This window comes from Neophocaena asiaeorientalis, unplaced genomic scaffold (assembly GCF_003031525.2).
Source record: "Neophocaena asiaeorientalis asiaeorientalis breed wild unplaced genomic scaffold, Neophocaena_asiaeorientalis_V1.1 scaffold180, whole genome shotgun sequence".
NCBI classification, from domain to species: domain Eukaryota; kingdom Metazoa; phylum Chordata; class Mammalia; order Artiodactyla; family Phocoenidae; genus Neophocaena; species Neophocaena asiaeorientalis.
The window spans coordinates 4,445,914-4,472,687 of record NW_020173697.1 but is presented as its reverse complement, the minus strand read 5'-3'; the positions used below and the strand labels follow the sequence as shown (position 1 = coordinate 4,472,687).

The following is a 26,774-nucleotide window of genomic DNA, read 5'->3' as shown; positions in this document are numbered from 1 at the left end:
GTGGGGGCTTCCCTGGTGGCGCAGTGGTTGAGAGTCCACCTGCCGATGCAGGGGACGCGGGTTCGTGCCCCGGTCTGGGGGGGTCCCGCGTGTCGCGGAGCGGCTGGGCCCGTGACCCACGGCCGCTGGGTCTGCGCGTCCGGAGCCTGTGCCCCGCAACGCGGGGGGCCGCAGCAGTGAGAGGCCTGCATACCACAAAAAAAAAAAAGAAGAAGTGGTACATAAACACAATGGAATATTACTCAGCCATAAAAAGGAATGAAATTGGATCATTTGTTGAGACGTGGATGGATCTAGAGACTGTCATACATAGTGAAGTAAGTCAGAAAGAGAAAAACAAATATCGTATATTAACGCATGTATGTGGAACCTAGAAAAATGGTACAGATGAACCGGTTTGCAGGGCAGAAGTTGAGACACAGATGTAGAGAACAAACGTATGGACACCAAGGGGGGAAAGCCGCAGGGGGGTGGGGATGGTGGTGTGATGAATTGGGTGACTGGGATTGACATGTATACACTGATTTGTATAAAATTGATGACTAATAAGAACCTACTGTATAAAATAGTAAATAAAATAAAATTCAAAAACAAAACAAAAAATGTAACCTAAAATTAATTTTTTAAAAATTAGAAAAATAGAATAGTGATGTCTAGTGACAAGGGAAAGAGGGGAGTTATTTCAGGAAGGTAAAGACACAAGCGAAATGCAAAAAAAGCTTTGTGCAGTGTATGGAGAAGGTGCTGTGACGTGTCAAAAGCAGTTTGCACAGTTTCATGATGGAGATTTCTCACTGGACGATGCTCCACTGTCGGGCAGACCATATGAAGTTGACAGCGATCAAATCGAGACGTTAATTGAGAACAATCAACATTACACCACCTGGGAGGTAGCTTCGAACCCGTGTCCCCTGCATTGGCAGGCGGACTCTCAACCACTGCACCACCAGTGAAGTCCATGTTCGTTTAATAAACAACCCTCTTGGTTCAGTTCGGTAGATATTTACTGAGGACTACACAAATTTTAAGTTCCTTTCCATATTCACATAAGGCGCTGTAAGTAGAAAAATTAAATATAGTTCTCTGAGTTCGTTCATACAGTGGTAGAAATATACTTTTAGACAAATACCTCATAAAACGCACAAGTCTTATAACAGCAATGTGCACTGAGAAAGCAATTAACTCCAGCAGGGAGGGTCAGGAAAAGTATAAAACGAAAATGAAAATTCAGCTCAGCTGAGTCTTATTGTTATACAGTCTACCTGGAGTGCCTGGGACACATGCTAGAAACCACCAATGCCTCGTTTTACAGACTAATGTTTTTCATTACCATATTTCCCATACCTGTACTCCTTTATAATTTGACAAAAATGTATTCAGCACCAACAATGTACCTGATATGGGCTGGAATTGGCCAAAAAAGTTAATAAAAGCTCACAGAGCAGCAGTCAGCAAATTTATTCTGTCAAGGGCCAGAGGGTAAATATTTCAGGTTTTGCAGACCCTATGGTCTCTGTCCCAAGACAGATTTGCCACTGTAGTATAAATGCAGCCAGAGATTATATGCAAACAAATAAGCATGAACTGTTTAAATAAAACTTTATTTACAAACAAAGACGTGGGCCAAGTTTGCTGACCCGCATCAGAGACCAGGAGGGAGATGAGTAAGTAGAGCAGAGGTGATGCTCTGAGTGTTGACAGCACAGAGGACAACAGCCAATGCAGCCTGGAGGCGATAAAGCAAAACCTGACAGAAGACGAGGTTCCAGAGCGAAGTTGTGAGGAGGAGGAGGAGGGCACAAGTCTGTGCTCCCTCTGTCCGTCTAGTTCAGCCTGTCTTACATCAGGGCTGGAGGGGAGGGAAGGCCATTAAATTACAGGCCTGCTTCTAACCGCTCCTCCTCTTCACTTCCTTGTACACATTAGCTCACATTAATATTTACAAAATAATGTTGGGATAATGGCATTCTCTTGCTCAAAAGAGAATGTCCTTATTTGTCCCTATTTGCCAAATTCCAATGGTATAAAATGCTGAGCCAGCCCAACTAAACACATGGTAATTATCATACACTTAGACGTCTGAATTACAGCTTTATGTGTACGTGTTATTTCCATTACTGTAGACTGCCTTAGAGCACTAAAACAATTCCACAATCCACCTTCTCTGCTCCAAAACCCAGGTTTCTTTGTGCAATGAAATGTGTTAAAATTTACTAAAGTATGCTGTTTTAACATGTTTATTCTTTGTAAAAAATCTTTTGAGAAACTTTTACTGCCAAATATTATATTAGTGGAAAAACGGAACTTGGCTTTCTCTCTAATAGAACCGTAAATTGATCTCAGAGCGCCTGTAAGAGGTTATAAGAGCTTACTTACTATTTAACTTCCGTGAAATTTGCCCAGAAAGCAGATATCCCAGGTCCACCAGAATAGTTTTCTCTGCTTTCTACTGACTTTACTGTTTCTGTTTTTGAAGAAAGGTTCCTCACCTATGAGAGTGCTAAGGATCCTTATAATTGTATTACCTTCATGTATATTTAAAAAGATTTTTAATTGTAGTAAAATACACAGAACACAAAATCTACCACCTTAACCATTTTAAGTGCATACTTCAGTGGTATTAAGTACATTCATATTGTTGTACAACTATCACCACCTGTACAACTCTTTTCATTTTGTAAAACGGAAACATTAAATGTTAAACAGTTCTCCTCACTCCCCTCTTTCCCTCTTCCCTAGACATCACTATTCTGCTTTGTCTCTATGATTTCGAGTACTCTAAGTATGTCATACACATGGAATCATACAGTATTCATCTTTTTGTGACTGGCTTATTTCACTTAACATAATGTTCTCATGGTCAATCCACTGTATTATATGTCAGAATTCCCTTCCTTTTATAAGGATGACTGATATGGAGGGTTATTTCTGTCACTTTGCTATTTGTTTTCTATATGCCTTGTGGTTCTTTTGTCCCTATTTCCTGCATTACTGTCTTCTTTGTGCTTAGTTGACATTTGTATTGTGAAACATTTAAATTCATCTCTCATTTACTTTTTTAAAAAAATTTATTGTGATCAAATCGAGACGTTAATTGAGAACAATCAACATTACACCACCTGGGAGGTAGCTGACATACTCAGAATATCCAAATCAAGTGCTGAAAATCATTTGCACCAGCTTGGTTATGTCAAACGCTTTGATGTTTGGGTTCCACGTAAGATAAGCGAAAAAACCTTCTTAACTGTATTTCCGCAGGCAATTCTCCACTACTTAAATGTAATGAAAACGTTCCGTTTTTTTAAAACAAATTGCGACAGGCAATGAAAAGGGGATACTGTACAATAATGTGGAACAGAAGAGATAGTGGGGCAAACGAAATAAACCACCAACAACCACACCAAAGGCTGGTCTTCATCCAAAGAAGGTGATATTGTTTATATGGTGGGATTGGAAGGGAGTTGTCTATTATGAGCTCCTTCCAAAAACCCAAACGATTAATTCCAACAAGTACTGCTCCCACTTAGACCAACTGAAAGCAGCACTCGACGAAAGGAGTCCAGAATTAGTCAAAAGAAAACGCATAATCTTCCATCAGGATAACGCAAGATTACATGTTTCTTTCATGACCAGGCAAAAACTGTACAGCTTGGCTGGGAAGTTCTGATTCATCCGCTGTATTCACCAGACACTGCACCTGCGGATTTCCATTTATTTTGGTCTTTACAAAATTCTCTTAATGAAAAAATTTCAATTCCCTGGAAGCCTGTAAAAGGCACCTGGAACAGTTCTTTGCTCAAAAAGATAAAAAGTTTTGGGAAGATGGAATTATTAAGTTGCCTGAAAAATGGCAGAAGGTAGTGGAACAAAATGGTATATACGTTATTCAATAAAGTTCTTGGTGAAAATGAAAAATGGGTCTTTTATTTTGACTTAAAAACTGAAGGCACTTTTTAGTCAACCCAAAAAGTGTAACCTATTTTCTTTGTGTTAACAAGGGGATTACTTTCGATACCATAAAATTACAATACTCTAATTTGGACTTCTACCAGCTTAACTCCAATAACATATAAAAACTCTGCTCCTCGGCTTCCCTGGTGGCACAGTGGTTAAGAATCTGACAGCCAATGCAGAGAACACGGGTTCAAGCCGTGGTAAGGGAAGATCCCACATGCCACGGAGCAACTAAGCCCGTGCACCACAACTACTGAGTCTGCACTCTAGAGCCCTCAAGCCACAACTACTGAGTCCGCGTGCTACAACTACTGAAGCCCACATGCCTAGAGCCCATGCTCCGCAACAAGAGAAGCCACTGAAATGAGAAGCTCACACACTGCAAGGAAGAGCAGCCCCCCTCGCTGCAACTAGAGAGAGCCCACGCGCAGCAATGAAGACCCAATGCAGCCATAACAAGAGAAGCCACTGAAATGAGAAGCCCACACACTGCAAGGAAGAGCAACCCCCCTCGCTGCAACTAAAGAGAGCCCACGCGCAGCAATGAAGACCCAATGCAGCCAAAAATAAATAAATAAAATAAATTTTAGAAAGAAAAAAAAATACTGCTCCTTTACATCTCTGTCCTACTTCTTTCAGTTGCTGATGTCACCAAATTACATCTTTGTACAATGACATCATTGTTTGTATGTTTCAAAACGTAAAACTAATAATTTTTTTAAAGTGCATTAGTCTCTTAAATCATGTAGAAAAACAAAATGGGGAGTTTGAGCGCAGGCTCAGTAGTTGTGGCACACGGGCTTAGTTGCTATGCAGCATGTGGGATCTTCCTGGCTCAGGGCTCAAACCCATGTCCCCTGCACAGCAGGCAGATTCTTAACCATGGTGCCACCAGGAAAGCCCCTCTCATTTCATTTATATATTTGGTTGGCCAAAAGGTTCGTTCGGTTTTTTTCCGTAAGATGGCTCTAGTAGCACTTAGCTGTCTTTAACTTCATTTGAAACAATTTTGTCAGATTGTATGTGTACCTCAGAGCAACTAAGCCCATGCACCACAACTACTGAGCTTGTGCTCTAGAGCCCATGAGCCACAACTACTGAGCCCGCATACTGCAACTAATGAAGCCTGTGCACCTAGAGCCCATGCTCTGCAACAAGAAGCCATTGCAGTGAGAAGCCCACGCACCAGAACAAAGAGTAGATCCCTGCTCGCCACAACTAGAGAAAGCCCGTGCGCAGCAACGAAGACCCAAGACCCAATGCAGCCAAAATAAAATAATAATAAAAAAATAAAATAATTAAAAAAGACATCAAAATTGGTGAATTTTTGTGTTAGAGAGCCCACGCGCAGCAATGAAGACCCAATGCAGCCAAAAATAAATAAATAAAATAAATTTTAGAAAGAAAAAAAAATACTGCTCCTTTACATCTCTGTCCTACTTCTTTCAGTTGCTGATGTCACCAAATTACATCTTTGTACAATGATATCATTGTTTGTATGTTTCAAAACGTAAAACTAATAATTTTTTTAAAGTGCATTAGTCTCTTAAATCATGTAGAAAAACAAAATGGGGAGTTACAAACCAGTTACAATAATACCAGCTTTTAGACTAGTAATTGCTTTTTAAAAAATTTATTAGTCTCAAATCATGTAGAAAAAGGGGAGTCACAAACCACTGCTGTAACAATTCTAGCTTTTATAACTGCCCGTGTATTTACCTTTACTGAGCTCTCCATTTCTCCACATGGCTTCAAGCCACTGTCTAGTGTCCCTTCCTTTCAATCTGCACGACTCCATTTAGCACTTCTTTCAGTGCAACTCTAGTAGTAACAAATAGTTTCAGCTTTTGTTTATCTGGAAATGACTCTCATTTCTGAAAGACAATGTTGCCAGATATAGGATTGCTGGTTGATAGCCTTTTTTCTTTTAGCACTTTGAATATATCAGCCCAGTTTCTCCTGGCCTGTAAAGTTTCCACTGAGAAATCTGCCGGAAATCTTACTGACGATTCCTTGTATGTGATGAGCCACATCCCTCTTGCTGATTTCAAGATTCTCTGGCTTTCAACAGTTAAGTTATAGTGTGTCTGGGTGTGGGTCTCCTTGAGTTCATCCTACTTGGAGTTCATTGAGTTTCTTGTATGTTTATATACATGTCTTTCATCAAATTTGGGAAGTTTTCAGCCATTAACTCTTCAAATACGTTGTCCGTCCCTCTCTCCCTCTTTTCCTTCCTATGATGCACATGTTGGTCTGTGTGACAATGTCCCACAGGTCCCTTAAGCTCTGTTCATTTTTCTTCAATCTTTTATCTTTCTGTGACTCAGACTCAATAATTTCCATTGTCCTAGCTTCCAGTTCACTGAGTCTTCTTCTTCAGGAAAGGTTCAAATCTGCCTTTGAATCTCTCTAATGAATTTTTCATTTTAGTTATTGTATTTTCCAGCTCCAGACTTTCTTTTTTGGTTTCTTTTTAGATTTTCTATCTCCTTATTGATATTTCTGTTTTGTTCATATAGTTTTTTTTTTACTTTCTCCATGTCTTCTTTTAGCTTTGAGCCTCTTTAAGACAGTTGTTTTCAACTCTTTGTCTAGTATATCTGCCATCAGATCTTTTTCAGGGATAGTTCCTGTTAGTTTATTCTTTTTTTTCTGCAACAAGAAGCCATTGCAGTGAGAAGCCCACGCACCAGAACAAAGAGTAGATCCCTGCTCGCCACAACTAGAGAAAGCCCGTGCGCAGCAACGAAGACCCAAGACCCAATGCAGCCAAAATAAAATAATAATAAAAAAATAAAATAATTAAAAAAGACATCAAAATTGGTGAATTTTTGTGTAGCCATTTTATCTGCCATCAGATCTTTTTCAGGGATAGTTCCTGTTAGTTTATTTTTTTTTTCCTATGAATGAGCTATACCTTCCTGTTTCTTTTTTTTTTGGTGGAAAGTAGTCATTTGAATCTAAAAATGCGGTACCTCTGGAAATCAGATTCTTCTCCTTCCCCAACATTTGCTGTTTTTTGTGTTTTTGTTGATTGTTGTACATTGTCTCTGAGCCAAGATCAGTGTGAGGCACAAACTTAAAATCCTCTCAGGTCTTTTCTGAGTCTGCATGTTCTCTGGATTTAAAATAATAATAAAAAAATAAAATAATTAAAAAAGACATCAAAATTGGTGAATTTTTGTGTAGCCATTTTAATACTGAAGATAGAAGAGAAAAAGCAACATTTTCGGCATATTATGTTTTATCATTTCAGGAAGGTAAAGACACAAGTGACCAGGGCTCAAACCCGTGTCCCCTGCATTAGCAGGCAGATTCTCAACTGCTGCACCACCAGGGAAGCCCCATGGTGACTTTTTAATTTCCCTCAGATCCGTGGTTGCTTTGAATGCCTTAAGTTTTAACATCTGTCTCCCCAAAGGTGAAAAGAAAGAAATGTAGCAGGGGGGAAAAGAGCTGCCGGCCCTTTAAATCCTCTGGAAGTCACGTCAGCCAGAAGGGGAGAGGCTTGCAACAAATTGGGGAGGAACAATAACAATGGCTGCCCACCTCTTTCCCCCCAGATCTGAAGTAGCCATCAACAATCAGAGCACAGATCCCTGATATGTGGAGGACAGGGACCTGTCTGCCCACCCTGGTTCCCACAAGGTGCACACAAGCTGCTGCTGGGATGTGTGCACAGCTGGATGTCTCAGTGCTGGGATGTGGGGGATGAGTAGCCCCTGCTACCTAACTAAGAGGTGAAATTGACTGAAATTAACCACAATTTACTATCCAAGTCTTCCCCTGGAAGTTGCAAAGATTCAAGAGATTCCAGAGACCCAAAATAGTTACATCAGATAGATTCTGCCACTGTATTGTTGTACAGGTGGGGAGACAGATTCCTAGTGTTTCCTACTCTACTATCTTCCCAGAATCTTCTCCATCTGTATTTATTTTAAAATACTTTATCTCTTTGATTAAATAGGTAACCAAATATTGCTTTTCAGGTACCCAAAACCGTCTCTTAATCAAGTGACCAAATCTCTGACAACTCTGTAATCTTTCCTCCCCAAGATTAGATCCTAAATTTAGAAAAAATAAAATAAAAATTCTAGGCTACCTCTCACCATATGTATTAGTTAGCTCAACATTTTTATAAGAGCTGCATGGGAAGACTTACCAAATCAACAAAGATGCTCAGCATTTTCTAGGTTAAGTTTGTATACATAAAATATCATTGGGCTTCCCTGATGGCGCAGTGGTTAAGAGTCCACCTGCCAATGCAGGGGACACGGGTTCGTGCCCCGGTCCGGGAAGATCCCACATGCCACGGAGTAGCTGGGCCGGTGAGCCATGGCCGCTGAGCCTGCGCGTCCAGAGCCTGTGCTCCGCAACGGGAGAGGCCACAACAGTGAGAGGCCCGCGTACAGCAAAAAAATATATATATATATTATTAATATAAATATTTCAGAAAATGCATGCTTTATGGAGGTCCGAGAGATTTGTCAATGACTTTGCTGTCCGTTTTTACCCTTAGGGAAAATATTCATCAAGCCAGTAGCAAATACCCCTATGGAGAACTGTATTCTATTACCGGTTACTATAAGAAATTAACTACAGCCTTTCAGTCTCATTATCAAACAGGCCTTTGCTTCTTGATGACCAGAAGGCTCCTGGAAAAGACTCTACTAGGAACACTAAACTACTGACACCTCAGAAAACACACTTATTAATATAAATATTTCAGAAAATGCATGCTTTATGGAGGTCCGAGAGATTTGTCAATGACTTTGCTGTCCGTTTTTACCCTTAGGGAAAATATTCATCAAGCCAGTAGCAAATACCCCTATGGAGAACTGTATTCTATTACTGGTTACTATAAGAAATTAACTACAGCCTTTCAGTCTCATTATCAAACAGGCCTTTGCTTCTTGATGACCAGAAGGCTCCTGGAAAAGACTCTACTAGGAACACTAAACTACTGACATCTCAGAAAACACACTTGAGTACAGGCTTCTGAGCTGACGCTGCTTACGTTGAACAATGGACTGAGTCAATATTCCTAAGGCTTTTTCAGTCCAGAAGCTGATATACATCATAAAAGCAGACTCACCCAAAACCCAGCATGATAAGAATTACTAGGACTGAATGAACTGAGTTAAATGAAATTTAATTACGTGTATTTATTTGAAATACAACTGGTATTATACATATATTTTTAACGTTTCATCCTTCTATACTTAATGAACATATGAAGTTCTCTTCTTTCTCTTCTTAATCTATCTCTACCCTCAATTTAGTAAATTGTGCTTTTCTAGACTGAAATATAACATCTTGAAATGATTATCTGCTTCTCACTGACCCTTTCAGAATTTAGAAATAGTTTTACTGAGTTTTACTTTTCAGGAATATTGTAATTTTCATTGGTTCAATAAGAATGTACACTCCTTTTTACCAGAATATAACTACACAAATCAATTGTGCAACCAAAGCCATACTTGGACTGTCTTATGTGAGGATGAATTTCATTCAATCAGTTATGACAAGCCTGCTGCCCACAAATACACACAGAGCCAATTCCTACATTGTGCCACCAGGGTACTGGCCTAGTGCCTGACTTACAAGGTCTCAGCATCACAGGTGGCAAGGTCATTTAGTAGTAGCCAAAAACCTTGGCAAATCTGAAAACCCTCAAGAAGAAAGAAAATCACCCAAATTTATAGGTACTGCAGGTGAAATTCAGTGGAAAATGTACTGGGGTTGGTTTACTGGCCTTGGGATAGAAGAACAAATAGTATTTTAAAAAGTCCAATCTAAGATTCCTTATGAAAACTTCTGGACAGAAATCAATTCTGTGGCCTTAGTAGCTACATAGGTGCTCAATTCTATAAGGCTCTGGATTTTCAGAGCAAACTCAAGGAAGTCTGTATGACTAATTAACACTCTGACTGCACCTAAATATTAGGGCTAACCCTACGAGACCAGACTTTCTTTTAAAAGAACATACATTTGTAAATTACCAGGAGACGAGACTATCAGAAAATTTATCCAACGCTTAGAAATAAGCCAAAAATAGTCAGTGGCACATCTTTTTAATATCTACGTGGGGAAAGGCCATTCAAGGATTGTTCAGCAGAATGTACTTACTTCATATCATTGTTTACTACCGAATAAAAGTCACAGACTTAGCCTGCTTCCTAACTTGACGAGGTTTTTTTCTGGTAAAGATGCAAACAAGGAAGTATCACTGAAGAGAATGGCTTGAGCAGTTGGAGAATTTCCTTGTCTCACGCGTCTCTGCTCCCACTTCCATTCTAGAGATGGAACAAAACCATCTCAGACTGATTTCAACCTACAGCCTACAGCAAAAATGGCCTCTGACCTCTGTTTTCCTGCTTCAAAGCTCAGAGAGTAGCAGGTTGTTTTTGTGTAAATAATTACCATTTTAAATAGGCTAACAAAACTTGTCATTTTGAAGGGTAGGAAAAAATGCTATTAACTTAAAAGAAAGGCTTGCCAAATTTTTATTGTTTATATGGAATAATCTCAGATGGACGAAAAAACTAGAGTAAATCTCCATAATTTCTAGGATTACAAGAAAAATATATGTACACACACACACATATATATCGTTATGTACTAAGAATATTTATCCAACAGAAAAACCAAATCCATAGGGCTTCCCTGGTGGCACAGTGGTTAAGAATCCACCTGCCAATGCAGGCGACACAGGTTCAAGCCCTGGTCCAGGAAGACCCCACATGCCGTAGAGCAACTAAGCCCGTGCGCCACAACTCCTGAGCCTGTGCTCTAGAGCGGGCGAGCCACAACTACTGAGCCCACGTGCCACAACTACTGAAGCCCATGCACCTAGAGCCTGTGCTCTGCAACAAGAGAAGCCACAGCAATGAGAAGCCTGCGCACCACAACGAAGAGTAGCCCCCGCTCGCCCCAACTAGAGAAAGCCCGCATGTAGCAACGAAGACCAAAAATAAATTAATTAATTAATTAATTAAAAAAACTAAACTAAACTAAACCCATAGATTATCAATGTACTTTACAGTATAATGTTACGGAATTTAACAGCAAGCATTTTAAAGTCCAAAAGAGACAAAAGAATAAAAATAAGCACAAGCAATGGAACATATCAGATAAAACTGTAATAAAAAAATAGCACCTGGTACACAAACAAACATTACTATCTGACCTTCACCACAACAGTACCGTCGGCTACCTGGTAGGAATATCCCTACTACTGAGTGAGGATGTAAAGTCACAAAGCAGTTAAGTAACTTGTGAACGTAATTACCAAGCTGATAAGTAGGACAAGCACTCAAACCCAAGTCTTCTCACTCCAAGTTTTGGGCTCTGCCTAGTAGGCTTAATTGTGGAACATGAGGTAAGGAAAGCTTGAGGAATACGATACTACCCTACTCGATAGTACTTGTAACTCAAGCTCTCATCTTACCATATCTCCAAGTTGCTGCCAAGACCCTCAAAGTCCCCATCTGTATGACGTTATCAATCAGCTGATGAATTGTGCCAAGGCGGTGCTACCACAGACGCAGCCTTCCTCAGTACCTTGACATAAGCAGACTGGGGCCTCCGCTCTACAGTAAATTACAACCTGCTTGGAGAAACAACTCTAATGTGACATTATTCAGAGTACAATAATAAGGGTGCACAATGCACTGAAGGTGAGTGTAGACTGGGAGGAATCCCATGGACTATTAGGTCGGAGCTAGAAACAACAGATGTACAGACAGCAAAGCGGATGGATCAGAAACAGTCCTTAGGGGAAAAGTAAAACTGAATGAGATATAATACAACAGGTACACATTTAAAAATACATGTATACAAAACAATGATGGCTATTTTGCAGACATAGACAGAGATATTGATTAAAGACATTAGAAGGGCTGCCTAAGGATAGAGGGGAGTGGAACAGAAATGAGTACGAAGTGAAAAGAAACAAAGCAAGGGCTTTGCTGGAATGAAATATAACGCACCTCTTAAAACTAATGCAACTGATCTAGGGACTTCCCAGTGGTTAGGACTCCGAGCTTCCACTGCAGGGGGGCACGGGTTTGATCCCTGCCTGGGGAACGAAAATCCCGCATACGGTGTGCCCGAAAAAACAAAACAAAACCTTATACAACTGATCTATATGGACCGACATGTCAATGTAATCAAGATAATTTTTAAGCGACAAAAGCAAGACAGAGCATGGTATGTATACTATCCCATTTCTGAATACGCATGTTTCAGTGTATACGTGTGTATGTTCAATATGAAAAAGAAAGCACACCAAACCAAAAGCAGTGGTAATCTCAGGAACAGAACGGCAGGGGAAGACGGCTTTCCATCTCCAAACCTCTGAATAATTTTACAATTTAAGTTTGTAAAAATAACATTTTATAAACTCTGCTGTTAGATAGGGGTAGGTTCAAACACCAATTGTGACTTTGGGCAAGCTACTTAACCTTAGCTTTCTTACCTATTAAATAGAGAAAACTACAGTACGCTAATTCACAGGGGGATTTAAGAATTAAAAGAGACAACAAATGCAACACTCCTAGCACAGAGCTCCCTCCATTCTCCTACGTAATAGCCTGCAATTAAAATTAAGGATGGGTGATAATCAGAAATGCAATAGCAATTCAGAGAAAGAAAAGATCATGGAAAATCAGGGTACCTATGGAAAATCTAAAGAGGCTGGGACTTGAGCTGAGTTTTTTTAAAAATGGTAAAATGTTAGTCAGGGATGCGGAGGAGAAGGTACTACCAAAATAAAATAAATAATCAAAAAAATACACAGGAAGAAGAATGAGAGGTATAAACCTGTGTCCCAGTGCCAACCACAAAATGAATGTGCGATAAATATCTGGCACATCCATGAAAAAGGGTGCACACTAGGGAACAAGAAACAAGACTGTGTACGTAGAATAGCTCATATTTTAGAGATCCTTGAAATCAAAACAAAGACTGGATTTCACGCAGTTGCAGGGCAAGGCTTCTAGAGCTGGAGTTAACAGCAAAGCCACATTCTAAGATAAGGTGGCAGTAAGCCAACTGACAGCATACAGAGTAATCAATCAGCTACCCGCATAAAAATATAGTTACACACACACACAGGACACAACGTATACGACACACACAGCAGCATCGCCATAGACGGAAACGAGACGGGACCTGAACTCAGGAGGGAGGTCACGAGAGCTGGAGTAGGCGTCCAGTTAATACTCGTAGTACAAACAAACAAGCACTGAATGAATTCTCAACAACACTTACGGAGTAAGAGCCAGTCTCCCACGTGCTAACTCACCTGGTCCTCTTGAAACAAAATGCCTTTCTGGGCATTTATTCGTTTAAACAGATCCCCTCCTTCACAGTAATCCATCACTATGTAGAGAGAGCCATTTTCTAAAAAATATAAACGTTACAGTCCAATTTTTAAAATGTACATCAAAAGCATAGCTACATTAAAGGTACCTAAAGGGTTTACTAAAAAGCAGCAATTAATTAAATACGTTGCACTAAACTAAAAACAGAACCACAGCCAGAAGAACTGAAGTGCAAAGTCAAGGTTTACTGGACGTACAGACTGTGCAGTAACTTGGGTTAACAGGCAACTCCATCATTAATGACTTTTCTGCCAAGAATATATCATCCCATTATCCACACTGACATAAACATCTCTGCAATATGGACAAAATGCAGACAGATATAGTTGATTTCATTTAATAGATATATTTCCTTAAACGTCAACTATAAAAATCACATTTTTCCAATCATTTGTCAGAGATGGGTAACCTTGGTTTTTAGCTGACCATTACTTTCCAGCTTTATTTCATCCACTTAATTACCTGTTAAACAAACAAAATAACAGATGCTGCGATGAACTGTCAGGACTCAACAGTGAGACAGTCTCTACTCTCCTGGAGCTCTCTTTGTAGTGATATATAATCTGTGAACGAACATGAAGATGGGGCACTTCCCTAATCACCTGTATGCCTCAGTCCACAGGATAAAAGACTTCCATGACCCTTCCTGTGGTAGACAGGATGAGAAGAACACTTCTAATCCTTCTCTCCACCCTCACTCTTCCATAGGACTAAGACCACACCACTTCTTCCCAGGTAAGGAAGAGTGGCCAAGATCACCTATTACAGCTCCAGGAACAGCCTTCCCAGAGTTCACTTCTCTTGCTGCCTTGTGCTGACGGCCTTGCTCCCGGCACCCTGGATGGTGGTCTTGTTACTCGCGGTGCTCACATTCACCTTGTATACACTGCTTCCACTGTGCCCAGGGTTGGGAACCTACATGAATGAGCTGATTAAGAATCTGTGTAACTCTTTACAATTGATACGAAAAGATCATCCAAATATACATGTGAGAAATCACTGTGCGAAAAAAAAAAACAGAAGACCGTACAATCTACTACTTACGAAAAATATGTATAGAATGTCACCATTTACATAGTATGAGAAACAAAAAGCCAAAAAAAAAGTACCGTGTGCTATGATTTATGTATGCTTATTAACGCTTAGAACATTTCTGGAGGGAAACTCAAGATAGTGGTAAAACAGTGGGTACCTCCAGGAGGGAAAAACATGTGACTCAAAACTAGAAACAGAAGGCAAATTTTTTACTGTTATGTAACCTTTGAATTCTGTACCATCTGCATGTAGCAAAAATTAAATAAAACCATTACAAGGTTTTTTTAAAAAGGTGTGTGTGTTTGTGTGTGAGAGACAGAAACAGACACAGAGACAGGGAGACAGAGAAGGTTAAACAGGACCTGAGAAAGGAAATGGAGAAGCAATCCTGAAGAAAAATATCTGAGCTCTGCTATATTTTTTTGCTGTTTAAACAATTATCATTTATTTTGGGATAAGTACTAGTTAAAATGTAAGGTTAAAAGAAAAGTCTTTTCTGCATGAGGGAAATACTAATCTGTTTTGTATTCCTTCGATCATTCAAGCATCTCAGTGCCAACTATGTTCCAGGCACTTTGCCCAAGATGCCAGGGATACAGAAATATAAGACACCACCCCTATCACCAATGGGCTCACACAGTACTGAAGAAACACCCTCCAAAAAACCCCAACATAATGACCACCTAGAAACTGCTTGAAATTGAAGCAAAAAGACTGTAAGGCGAGTGACAAAGCCTCAAGGCATGTTAAAAACGACCGAGAGTTTAAGAGAGGACACGAACCACTACCTCTCAGCGAAGCACGCACTGCTGGCAGGCTAACCCTGTAATTCTAACACTTTTCTCCCTTCATCGCCTCTCACTTGAGAAGCTGAAAAGAATCCCAGATTCCCTAATTCCCAGTCTCCCCTACAGTTGAAGGTGGTCACTGACTCCATATCGGTCACTAAGATCTAGGAGGAAATCTGAACAGTGGCTTCTGAGAAAGCACTGGCTCGTCTGGTCACAGGACAGACAAGAGCAAGCTGCTGGTGCTGCCCTTGCCCCTTCTTTTGGCATCTTTTGGATGCAGGCGCTGCCTGGAGTTGCAAAGCGTCTTCTCAGGACAAGGAGACAGGATTGGGCTTAAAACCATGCCTATTAAGGATGTCAGAGTAGAAATCAGACAGGGCCTAAGCTGCCATATACACCCTATACACAGGACAGCTCATCTTTCAGACTTCCGGTTAGGTGAGATCATTAAATATCTTTCTCACTTAAGCCAATACTGGCCAGATTTTCTGTTACCTGCAGCAAAAAGCAATCCGAATTTAGCCTCAAAGAAAAGCTTTCTTCAAGTACACAGAGAAGTTAGATTTTGGCAACACCAATGGGGAACAAGGTGAATGCCAACACAAGCTCCATAAGTGAGACTGAGAAGCTTCCATTAAAGATATAAAAGCTACTTTTGCAACAGTAAGAAGTAAAACAAACTTATGAGGTTAAAAAAACACAGACTGTAGGAAAATACAAACAAAAGAATGAAAGCAGTTAGAAGGTGATAGCTAGAGACAACTAAAAACAGAGAGCAATATATGAATAACAGTAGAGAAAACAGAACTGTATATAACACAGATACCCCAATATACAGTGACACAACACTATCCCAATGATAAGGTCAAATTTTTAACAATTTTAAAATGTTAGGAATATAGACAAAAATGTCTAATTATAATATTTAATATAATCTAATTATACATTTATATACCTGAAAATACTGTTTTCTCCCCACTCTCCAGTTTTACAAAACAATTTTATCTGAATTTTTCACGTGTCATCAATATAAATGTCTTTTATTGATTCACCTATGTTTTCCCCATACACGTGATCTTCATTTCCTTTTAAGTTAACTGAAAGAGAGCACTTTTAAAATCTGTTTATGTTGTCAGTGGAATTTTTTCTATGTCCTAATTCCCATACACATAAGATTGGGACCTTAAAAAAAATCCTAGAGAGTTCCTATGCATGACTGTCACAACATAACCATACTGCCTTTTAAGTGACTTTAGAAGGCTTACAATAGTATCTGCAGTTATGACATCAGTATTAAATTTCTCTGACGCCTCTTTTTAAAACTGATTCTGCCTGAGGACCTCTATAAGCACTCAAAACTAACTCAGTGAAGTTTTCTTCCCCAAAACCACTTTGTTATTTAATGTATTTTAAAATTTGAGAACACATCCTGTAATACAAGAGACTTTATAAGAAAGAATTCATCTGTAAGCTAAGACAACTTTATGACAAACAAATTTTGGAATATTTTTCCTTATCTTAAGATATATATGGATTCTTTAAAAACAGTGAAATGAAAACTTTCCTGAAACAAAGAAAAACCAGAATCTGCAGGCAGAAGGGGTACAAAATGTTCCAAGAGAGACAGAATCAGAATTATTAATACTAAGCCATATTCTGGTGAATTTCAATTCTAAAGAAAGAATCCTTTGAGCATTGAGGAAAGATAAAGTAAATTACCTTCAAGAGGAGAAGCTTTATGCTGACCTCAAACTTTTCTACAGAAACATTCAATGCCAGAAGATATAATGTGATTGTAAGGGAAAAGGGGTCATCAAAGATATTTACTCACGTATAAAAGCATCAGTTAGACACTCTCAGAAATGCAAACAGTAACTGCATTGAGGGAATACAGCATCCATAAGCTCGTCATGAAAAAAAATTGATGAAATCCAGAAAAGTTGGAGATAAATTCAAGTATCTCTGGAAAGGGGTATCTAAGTTATAAAAGAACTAACAATAAGAATTGAATCTGTCTAAATATAGAACCAAGGCCAAACAACTCTAAGAATTATAATTTCAGAACAAAAGATAATTATTAAATATTTTTACCCTGTCAAGATGAACAAAAACCAGTGGGGAGGAATTGTAAAGACACTAATTTCCTCACCTTTCATGGCAGACATTCAAAATAACATCAAAATTTTCACTTTTTTAACCAACTTGCTTATTTTTAAAAATTGAGAGATTTAAAATGTTCACATATGTAAGTTATTTTTAATCATTTTAGAGAAAAATTAAATATTTGTGTTTCAGAGCTCCCAAAAGCTCTATGAGAAACTAAGAGGTCCAAAGAGCTACATGATTAAAATGAGAAGATGGCTCAGGTGAGGCAGAAATAGGGACCAAATTCTATACCAAATGTATAGAATCACCAGACGAAACTGTATCTTATAAATCTGAGAATGAACTTATAGGCCAGGGTTGGAGAGCTTGTGAGAAAAAGGAACTCTCATGCCCTTTAGTCTAAGGACTCCACTCCTAAAAGACTGTCACAGTACACAGACACCTGTACAAGGAGGTCCAGTGCAACATTACCTGTAACAGTGAAACACTAAATACAACCTAAGTATCCATAACAGAAAAGAGGCTAAACAAATTGTGATACAGCCATAAAGTGCATCCGATGGAAAACACTGCAGATGTCACAAGAAAGTTGTAAAGAATGGGGCGCATCAATACACAGTGACATGGAAAGATACCCACGAGAGACAAAGTGAAAAGAACTAGATGCAGACATACATAGACACAATCCCACTTGTTTTTAAATGTCAAAGGCTACAAACATATGCCTGTTCCACATGGTCACAGAAAATATAGGAAGGAATCAATGTGGAATTATTCACACTGCTTACCCCTAGGGAATGAGAATGAGTGGGAGGAACAGAGAGCTTGGGGTTCATGCATGTCTGCACTCCTGAATACGTTTACCACGAGCATTTACTCCTTTAAAACTAAACGCCAGTAACAATATAACCTTATTTAAAGAACGTGCTATCCCTTTTGAATCATTCAGATGTTTCTAGGTGAAGCATTCAACATAAATACAAAACGTCTGATAGAACATGTGTTGACATACATTCAAACCTTTTACCTTGAAATAGTAAAATCTTGGTGACGAAAGAAGAAACTAAAAGACAGATGCTAAGGGAAAGATAAAAAAAGGAAATTCAAGGTCCTGAGAAAGAAGAGATGGTTAACATTGTACTCTTTCACAGGAGCTATAAAGCCTCATTTCACTGCCATCATAAAATAAATAAACTGAGTACTTTATGGCATAAGGTGTTAATGATCCATATACTTTTTAAAAGTATGTTCTACTTTACTAGATACCAAGTTTATTTGGGAACAAGGACACTTTAATTCAGCTGCTGAAACTGGTATGTAATGTGACCCTGAAATGGTCATTTAAACTATCTTTTACTTTCAATCTAGATTATCTATTTTGCAACTGACAGAGATTTATGATAATGGGAATGGCTTCAATAAACCACCTTCTCCTGCCTTTAGAGAAGCTTTGTCTTATCTTAGTCCCTGCATTACCAAATATGATGGTAGATATTTCCAAAACAGCAATACTTTATAATATTTTAAGAACCTGAGAACACTCTCAAGCAGGATACTTTCTAAAATCGGAACATTTTCTCAGTGGCAGTGGTGGTAGCACTTAAAAGAAGTTTAGTTTAAAAAGGTGTAAATGACTGTTCCTCCTATGTCTAAAATGCATGTGTATTGAAGCAGAAATGATATACTTTTCTTCCTGAGAATAATTCACAAAAAGATCCTTAAAAGGGAAGTATACAACAGTTGTCATAAGGCTTAGGAGTTCTTTTGAGCGCTCTTGCAAAATTTATCTGACCTTCAAATGATTCTCTATACTGGACAATATTTGGATGCTTCATGTTTGCCAGCACTGCAACTTCTCTCCTTGATTCTTCCCTTTCTTTACTGGGCATCTTAAATAGAAGGAAAAAAGAAAATAGTAAATTAAGTAAATAAACAACATAATAGTCCATCAAAAAGAGAGTGCTTAAAAATAATGCTACCGGGACTTCCCTTGTGGCGCAGTGGATAAGACTCCGTGCTCCCAATGCAGGGGGCCTGGGTTCAAACCCTGGTCAGGGAGCTAGATGCCAGAGGCATGCCGCAACTAAGGAGTCCGCAAGCCGCAACTAAGGAGCCCGCAAGCTGCAAGGAGCCAGTAAGCCACAACTAAGGAGCCCGCCTGCTGCAACTAAGACCCAGCACAACCAAATAATAAATATTTTTAAAAAAATAATAATGCTACCAATGAAGCACAGCCCAAATACTAAAATATAGCTAGAAGTTAAAAAGAATAAGTTGAAGGCACAAATACAACAAAAACATTTTAAGATGTTCAAACCAGATTAAGTCACAGAACAGTAGGTGAGGTATCTTTTTTAAACACATAAACATGAGCACACATCACAAAAAAAAATCTGAAAGGATTTACAGACTCTTCTGCAATTAGTGGTTCTCGCTGCGATTACGGCAGTCTTTCACTTTCGGTCATGCATTGCCATATATTTTTTTATTCTCTCCTGTAACCAGACTTCTACTTGGATGACCAAATGAAAAATATACTTACGCTTGAGATGTTAATTTCTTTGATAACATACTGTCTGCCATCTTCTATAGATTTAACGAGAATGGCTTTTCCGAATGAACCTTCTCCAATCTTCTGTACTCTAACATACTTCTCCATGGTTCTTTTTCTAAGGCATCTTAACAGATAGGCTAGATATTAAAAAAAAAAGAGTAACAGTTAATAGAAATAAAGCATGTCATCTATAACAATTATAATATTTAATTCAAATTCTATTCCTCAGTGATTTGCTTACTTAAAAAAAAGATATATAAAATCTTTACTGAAGGTTAAATAAACTTTAACTCAATTTTAGTCATGCAACCTAGAGATAGCTAAAAAGAGAAAACCAGTGACATTTCAATCTTATAAGAATACTTTGGAAAGTCAAATACTGTACATACTTAATGGAGGATGAAGCAAACCTTTTCCTACATGAACTAATTAATTAGCAGCATTACTTTACTACCTGCAATAAGAACACAAGCTTAGCAAGACTATTTCCCAAAGTTATTTACCTAATCCTCTCTTATTAGACATTTAGGCTGTTTACAGTGTTTGCTATTATAAAAGAACTTTAGATTAAATTTCTGTACATACATTTTTATGTACTCATTATAAAGATTTCCATAGTACACACTGTGAGTTCAAAGAATACGCACATGTTAAAGCTTTCAAACACGCCTACTAGCTTGCTTGCATTCTGACCAGCAGTGAATAAAAATGCCTGTTCCTACGTACTCTTTTAACAGTGGTTATTATTTATTAAAATATTTCAGAGGTAATAAAGGGTAGTAGTCAAAGAGCACTAAAACCTTAGAGTCAGAGAGCCTGGGTTTAAATCCTGGCTTCAGCACTTATTTGCTATTTGACCTTGGACAAGTTACTTATCTTTAAGTAGCACAGTTTGTTCACCTGTACAATATGGCCAACAACAGGACCTGCTTATAGAGCTGCTGGGAGGATTAGTCAATTTCATTAATGTCTAGAGAACAGTGACCTACAGACAGTGAGCACTGTGTCACAATCTGTTCTTACTGTTATTCGTTATGTTGGATGGGGGGAAGCAGTGTCTCACTTTTTTTTGTAAGCTCCTTTGCTTACCAATGAATCTGAAAAATTCTTCCACGTTTCTGAACTGTTGCATTTCTTCTCTTTTGAACTATTCATTCAGGTTCTTTGTCCATTTTCTACTGGGATAGTCTGCTCTATTGTTTTTTAATTGAAGTATAGTTGATTACAATACTGTGTAAATTTCAGGTGCACAACAAAGTATTCCAGATACATGTATACATATTTTCAGATTCTCTTCCACTGTAGGTGTTTACAAGATTAGGAATATAGTTCCCTGTGCTATACAGTAGGTTCTTGTTGTTTATCTATTTTGTATACAGTAGCTTGTACCTGCTAATCCCAAACTGTTAATTTGTCCCTGCCACCCGTTTCCCCTTTGGTAACCACAATTTTGTTTTCTATGTCTGTGAGTCTATTTGTTTTGTCAGTAAGTTCATTTGTATCATTTTTTAGATTTTACATAAGTGATATCTTATGATATTTGTCTCTGTCTTACTTCACTTAGTATGATAATCTCTAGGTCCATCCATGTTGCTGCAAATGGCATATTTCATTCTTTTTTATGGCTGAGTAATATTCTATTGTATATATGTACCACATCTTCTTTATCCATGGCTGAGTAATATTCTACTGTATATATGTACCACATCTTCTTCATCCATTCCTCTGTCGATGGACATTTAGGTTACTTCCATGTCTTGGCTATTATAAACAGTGCTGCTATAAACATTGCATCCTCTTTATAGTTTCTAGTTGCTTGTTACAGTGACCTGCATTTCTATCAATAGTCTTTCTTAACTCCTTCAGCATTTTTATTACCTCCTTTTCTGAATCAGGGTCTGGTAGACTGGAGAGGTCTATTTCATTGTTCCTTCAGGGGATTCCTCTTGTTCTTTTACTTGGGAGTAGTTCCTCTGCTTTCTCATTTTAGTTAAATTTCTCTGACTCTAAGAATTTAAGAGAAACAGTTATCTATCGTGGTCTCACAGGGCTGTTTTTATGTGGGAGTGTCCCTGTGTAGACTGTGTGAGTCTGATATTTTTGGTGTGAAGGCTGTTTTTAGTGTGGATGCTTGCCATGTCTTTCCTCAGGGTGTGCTGGCCCTTGTCCCCTTGCTAAGGGGTGTGTCTGGTGTTGTGGTGACCAGAGCCTGCAGTTGTTACTGCGTGGGGCCTCTTCTCTGCCCTGTAGTTGTCACAGCCCTGTCGGGGACAGGGTCTGCTCCTCGGCTGTCACAGGTGAAGCCCCCAGATCCAGTTCCAAGCTGCAACACGAGGAGTGAGGGCCTGGAGCACTGGGAGACAGGAGCCAGTGTGTGCTCCTCCCCAGGAGCTATCCACCAGGACACGCAACTCTGTGACGCCACCCGTGCGCACACACACAGACGTCACTGTTAGTGAACTAGTGCTAGTGCTGCCCTCAGGGGCCACCTCAGGGCCGCCGTGGACGTCCCTCAGGCATGCATGAGTTGTCCCAAACCCACGCACCACCACGAGAGCCAGCCACCGCCACAGCCCGGGACCCGCTGTGGGAGGACCGGTGACGGGCTCTGATTTCAGCCCCGCCTCTGTGTGCACGCCCACAAACTGCACAAACTCCACGGCAGCCAGAGCCATGCCCGCTGTGAGCATGCTGACAGTGGGCTGCTAAGGCGGCCCACACCCCTCCCTTTATGCACTGACAACAGGCTCGAGGGCGGGCCCACGCTCCTGCTGTGCGCACCCCCAGGTGTGTCCTGTGCCACGCTCCAGGCCCGTCGGGCTGTCTCCATGCACCCAGCCCGAGTCCCTCCCCGGGTCTGTCTGCTGAAGCCTGAGTTGCAGCACCCAGCTGCTGCACACACCAGCAGGCGCATCACAGGCTGGAAAGTGCAGCGGCATGGCCAAGATGGTCTGTGCTGCACTCTCTCTACCCTGTAGGACAGCAGGCCGGTTTCCACACTGTCCTCTCAAGCCTCTGAAGCTCCCTATCTGTCCCACCGAACCTCCCAGCCGGTAAAGGAGGTCCCCAGAGCGAGGGAACATTTCCTCTTTCACAGCTCCCTTCCAGGGGGCAGGTCCCATCCCAATTCCTCGTCTCCCTTTTCCCTTTGTCCTATTTAATTACTTGGGGATCTCTACTGCAGCTTTGGTTGTATGAGATTTTCTGCCAGCTTTCAGTAGGTATTCCATGAGAATAGTTTCACATACAGATGTATTTTTTAAAATGTATTATTTATTTTTGGCTGTGTTGGGTCTTTGTTGCTGCGCGCAGGCTTTCTCTAGTTGCGGCGAGCGGGGGCTACTTTTCATTGTAGTGCATGGGCTCTCATTGCAGTGGCTTCTCTTGTTGCAGAGCACGGGCTCTAGGCGAGCGGACTCAGTAGTTGTGGCTCATGGGCTCTAGAGCACAGGCTCAGTAGTTGTGGTGCATGGGCTTAGTTGCTCCGCAGCATGTGGGATCTTCCCGGACCAGGGCTCGAACCCGTGTCCCCTGCATTGGCAGGCAGATTCTTAACCTCTGCACCACCAAGGAAGTCCCATAGATGTATTTCTGATGTACTTGTGGGAGGAGGTGAGTTCCACATCCCTCTACTCCACCATCTTCAAGTTCATCTTCTTTTCATTAGTTTGTAGAAGCTTCTTTAATGACGATGTTAGCCCTTCTCCGGTATGAATTTTTTTTGCTTATATGCCATCTGTCTTCAATTTTATTGAAATACAGAAGTTGATTTTGATGTGAACAAATTTATTAACGTCTTCCTTATATTTCTGCCATCGGTATCACACTTAGAAACTCACTGTACCAAATACCATAAGATACTAGATTAAGGTCGTTAACTTCAGCAAGAGTAACTTCAGGAGAGTGGTGGAGACAGAAGCGAGAGTACAACAGGTTAGGTAGTGAAAGCTTAAAAAAGTGAAGGGAAGGGGAGGAGCATAGATGGAGGGAGGGGAAAGGAGAGAAAAAGTGTCCCAAAAGCAACCTCTAGCACTGCTTATTGGCAAGATCACACATACTGTGAAGATACATGAATTCACTTTGTTAATCTAAAAATAATAAATATTTAATTTAGGGGGGTGTGGCCAAGATGGCAGAGTAAGAAGACCCTGAGCTCACCTCCTCCCACAAACACACCAAAAGTACAACTATTTAAAGAGCAGCTACCTATAAGAACAACCGGAAGAACAGCAGAAAAGATTTTCTGCAACTGAAGATACAAAGAAGGAACCACAATGGGATGGGTAGGAGTGGTGGAGACCCAGTATAGACAAGACGCACAGCCATGGGCAGGTGACCCACAAATAGGAGAATAATCACAAATGCAGAAGTTCTCCCCGAGAAGCAAGGAGTTCAAGCCCCACATGAGGCTCCCCAGCCCAGGGCTCCTGCACCAGGTTGATGAGCCCCCAGAATACCTGCCTTTGAAGACCAGCAGAGCTTGCATACAAGAGAGGCAGAGTGCTGTAGAAAAAAAGACTCTACTCTTAGAGGGCGCACACAAAATCTCACCCACTCTGAGATACAGCTCTGAGAAGCAATAATTTGAAAGAAGCTTATATCAAACCCACCGGCTAATCTTGGAGAGCCCCCTGGAGAGGCAAGAGGGCCACTGGGACTCCCCTGGGGACACAGATGCTCGCAGCAGCCATTTTTGGAAGTCTGTTCTTCCACGAAGACACTGATGGTACAAAAGCCAGCTTGGAGTCCTCCCTCTAGCCTATTAGCAACAGGAGCTTACCCAACCACTAACCAGATGGCAACAGCCCTGGAGGCCACCCCCTGGCGACCTGTAGTCAGCTACGCTAGTACCCAGCCCCACCCACCAGTGGCAGCCACCACAGGAGGCAGGACCTGACAATCAACCAGGCCACAGGGCAGCCCCACCAAAAAAGAAGGGCCCACATAAGGGACACTCCTAGAGCACATAGCTCTTGTGACCAAAGAGGAGTGTGCCACTGGGCCCCATAGGACAACTCCTACACAAAGCCACTTGTCCAAGATTGGGAAACACAACCGACCTAATTCATAGAAATAAAGATAGATAATTAATTCAGTAAAATGAGGAGACAGAGGAATACATACCATAGGAAGAAACAAGACAAAACCCCAGAAGGACTAAGCAAAATGGAGATAAGCAATCTACCCAATAAAGAGTTCAAGGTCATGATCATACAGATGCTCAATAAATTCAGGAGAAAAATGGATGAACACTCTTAGAAGTGTGACAAGGAGTTAAAAAACATAAGGAAAAAACCCAACAAATATGAAGAATACAATCACTGAAATAAAAAATACACTAAAAGGAATAAACAGTAGAGTAGATGATACAGAGGAACAGAGCAACAAACTGGAAGACAGAGGAGTTGAAATCACCCAGCTGAAGAGAAAAAAGAAAAAATAATTTTTAAAAATGAAGATAGTTTAAGAAACCGCTAAGACAACATCCAATGTGTAACATTAGCATTATAAGGGGTCCCAGGAGGAGAAGAGACAGAGAAAGGGGAAGAGAACTTATTTGAAGAAATAATAGCTGAACATTTCCCTAACCTGGGAAAGAAAACATATCCAGGTCCAAGAAGTACAGAGAGTCCCCAACAAGATAAAACCAAAGAGGTCCACAGCAAGAAACATTAAAATGAAAATGGCAAAAATTAAAGATTAAGACAGAACCTTAAAAACAGCAAAAGAAGGCTTCCCTGGTGGAGCAGTGGTTAACAGTCTGCCCACCAATGCAGGGGACATGGGTTCGAGCCCTGGTCCGGGAGGATCCCACATGCCACAGAGTGACTAGGCCTGTGTGCCACAACTACCGAGCCTGCGCTCTAGAGCCCGTGAGCCACAACTACTGAAGCTCGTGCACCTGGAGTCCATGCTCCATGACAGGAGAAACCATCCCAAATAGAGGTCCACGCACTGCAAAGAAGAGTGGCCCCCACTTGCCACAACTAGAAAAAACCCGTGCACAGCAATGAAGACCCAACACAGCCAAAAATAAATAAAATTTTTTTTAAAAAGCAGCAAAAGAAAAGCAACTAGTTATGGGACTTCCATGGTTGTCCAGTGGTTAAGACTTCGCCTTCCAATGCAGAGGGTGCAGGTTCAATCCCTGGTCGGGGAGTTAAGATCCCACATGCCTTGCGGCCAAATAAACCAAAACATACAACAGAAGCAATGTCGTAACAAATTCAATAAAGACTTTAAAAAATGGTCCATGTTAAAAAAATCTTAAAAAAAAAAAAAAGAAAGACAACTAGTTATGTACAAGAGAACTTCCAAAAGATCATCAGCTGATCTTTGCAGGCCAGAAGGGAGTAGCATAATACATTCAAAATGATGAAAGGGAAAAGCCTATAACCCAAAATACTCTACCTGGCAAGGCTATCATTCAGATCTGAAGGAGAGATAAAAAGTTCTACAGAAAAGCAAAAGTGAAAAGAGTTCAGCACCACTAAACTGGCTTTATAAGAAATGTACAAAGACTTCTCTAAGTGGAAAAGAAAAGACCATAACTAGAAATATGAAAATTACAAAAGGAAAAATCTTATTGGTAAAGGCAAACATACTGTAAATGTAGTAGATGAACCACTTATAAAGCTAGCAGGAAGGTTAAAAAAGAAAAGTTGTAAAATCATCTATATCCACAATAAGTAGTTAAGGGATACATAAACAAAAAGATTCAAAAAAATTAAGACAAAAACATTCAATTTGGGGGGTAGGGAGAAAAAACACAAAATTGTTAGACTGCATTAGGATTTAAGAGATCATCAACTTAAAATAATCATAGTACATACACACACACACACATATATGTGTGTGTGTGTGTGTATATATATATATAGAGAGAGAGAGAGAGAGAGAGAGAGACAAGAGGGAAGGAGGGAGGGAGAAAGGGGGAGGGGGAGGGGA

At 40.1% G+C, this 26,774-nt stretch overlaps 1 protein-coding gene across 3 annotated transcripts in view; it reads right to left on the bottom strand.

Annotated features, from left to right (window-relative positions):
• The window catches only part of NEK1 (NIMA related kinase 1), a 207,218-nt gene that overhangs the window by 169,970 nt on the left and 10,474 nt on the right, over positions 1-26,774 (bottom strand). For all 3 annotated transcript variants that reach the window (XM_024750527.1, XM_024750529.1, XM_024750528.1), the window contains exons 2-4: positions 19,815-19,963; positions 19,065-19,161; positions 13,262-13,359 (exon numbers count right to left, since the gene is read on the bottom strand). In XM_024750527.1, coding sequence (XP_024606295.1) covers positions 13,262-13,359; positions 19,065-19,161; positions 19,815-19,931 — 312 coding nt within the window. In that variant the 5' untranslated portion in view covers positions 19,932-19,963. The remainder of the gene's footprint in view (positions 1-13,261; positions 13,360-19,064; positions 19,162-19,814; positions 19,964-26,774) is intronic.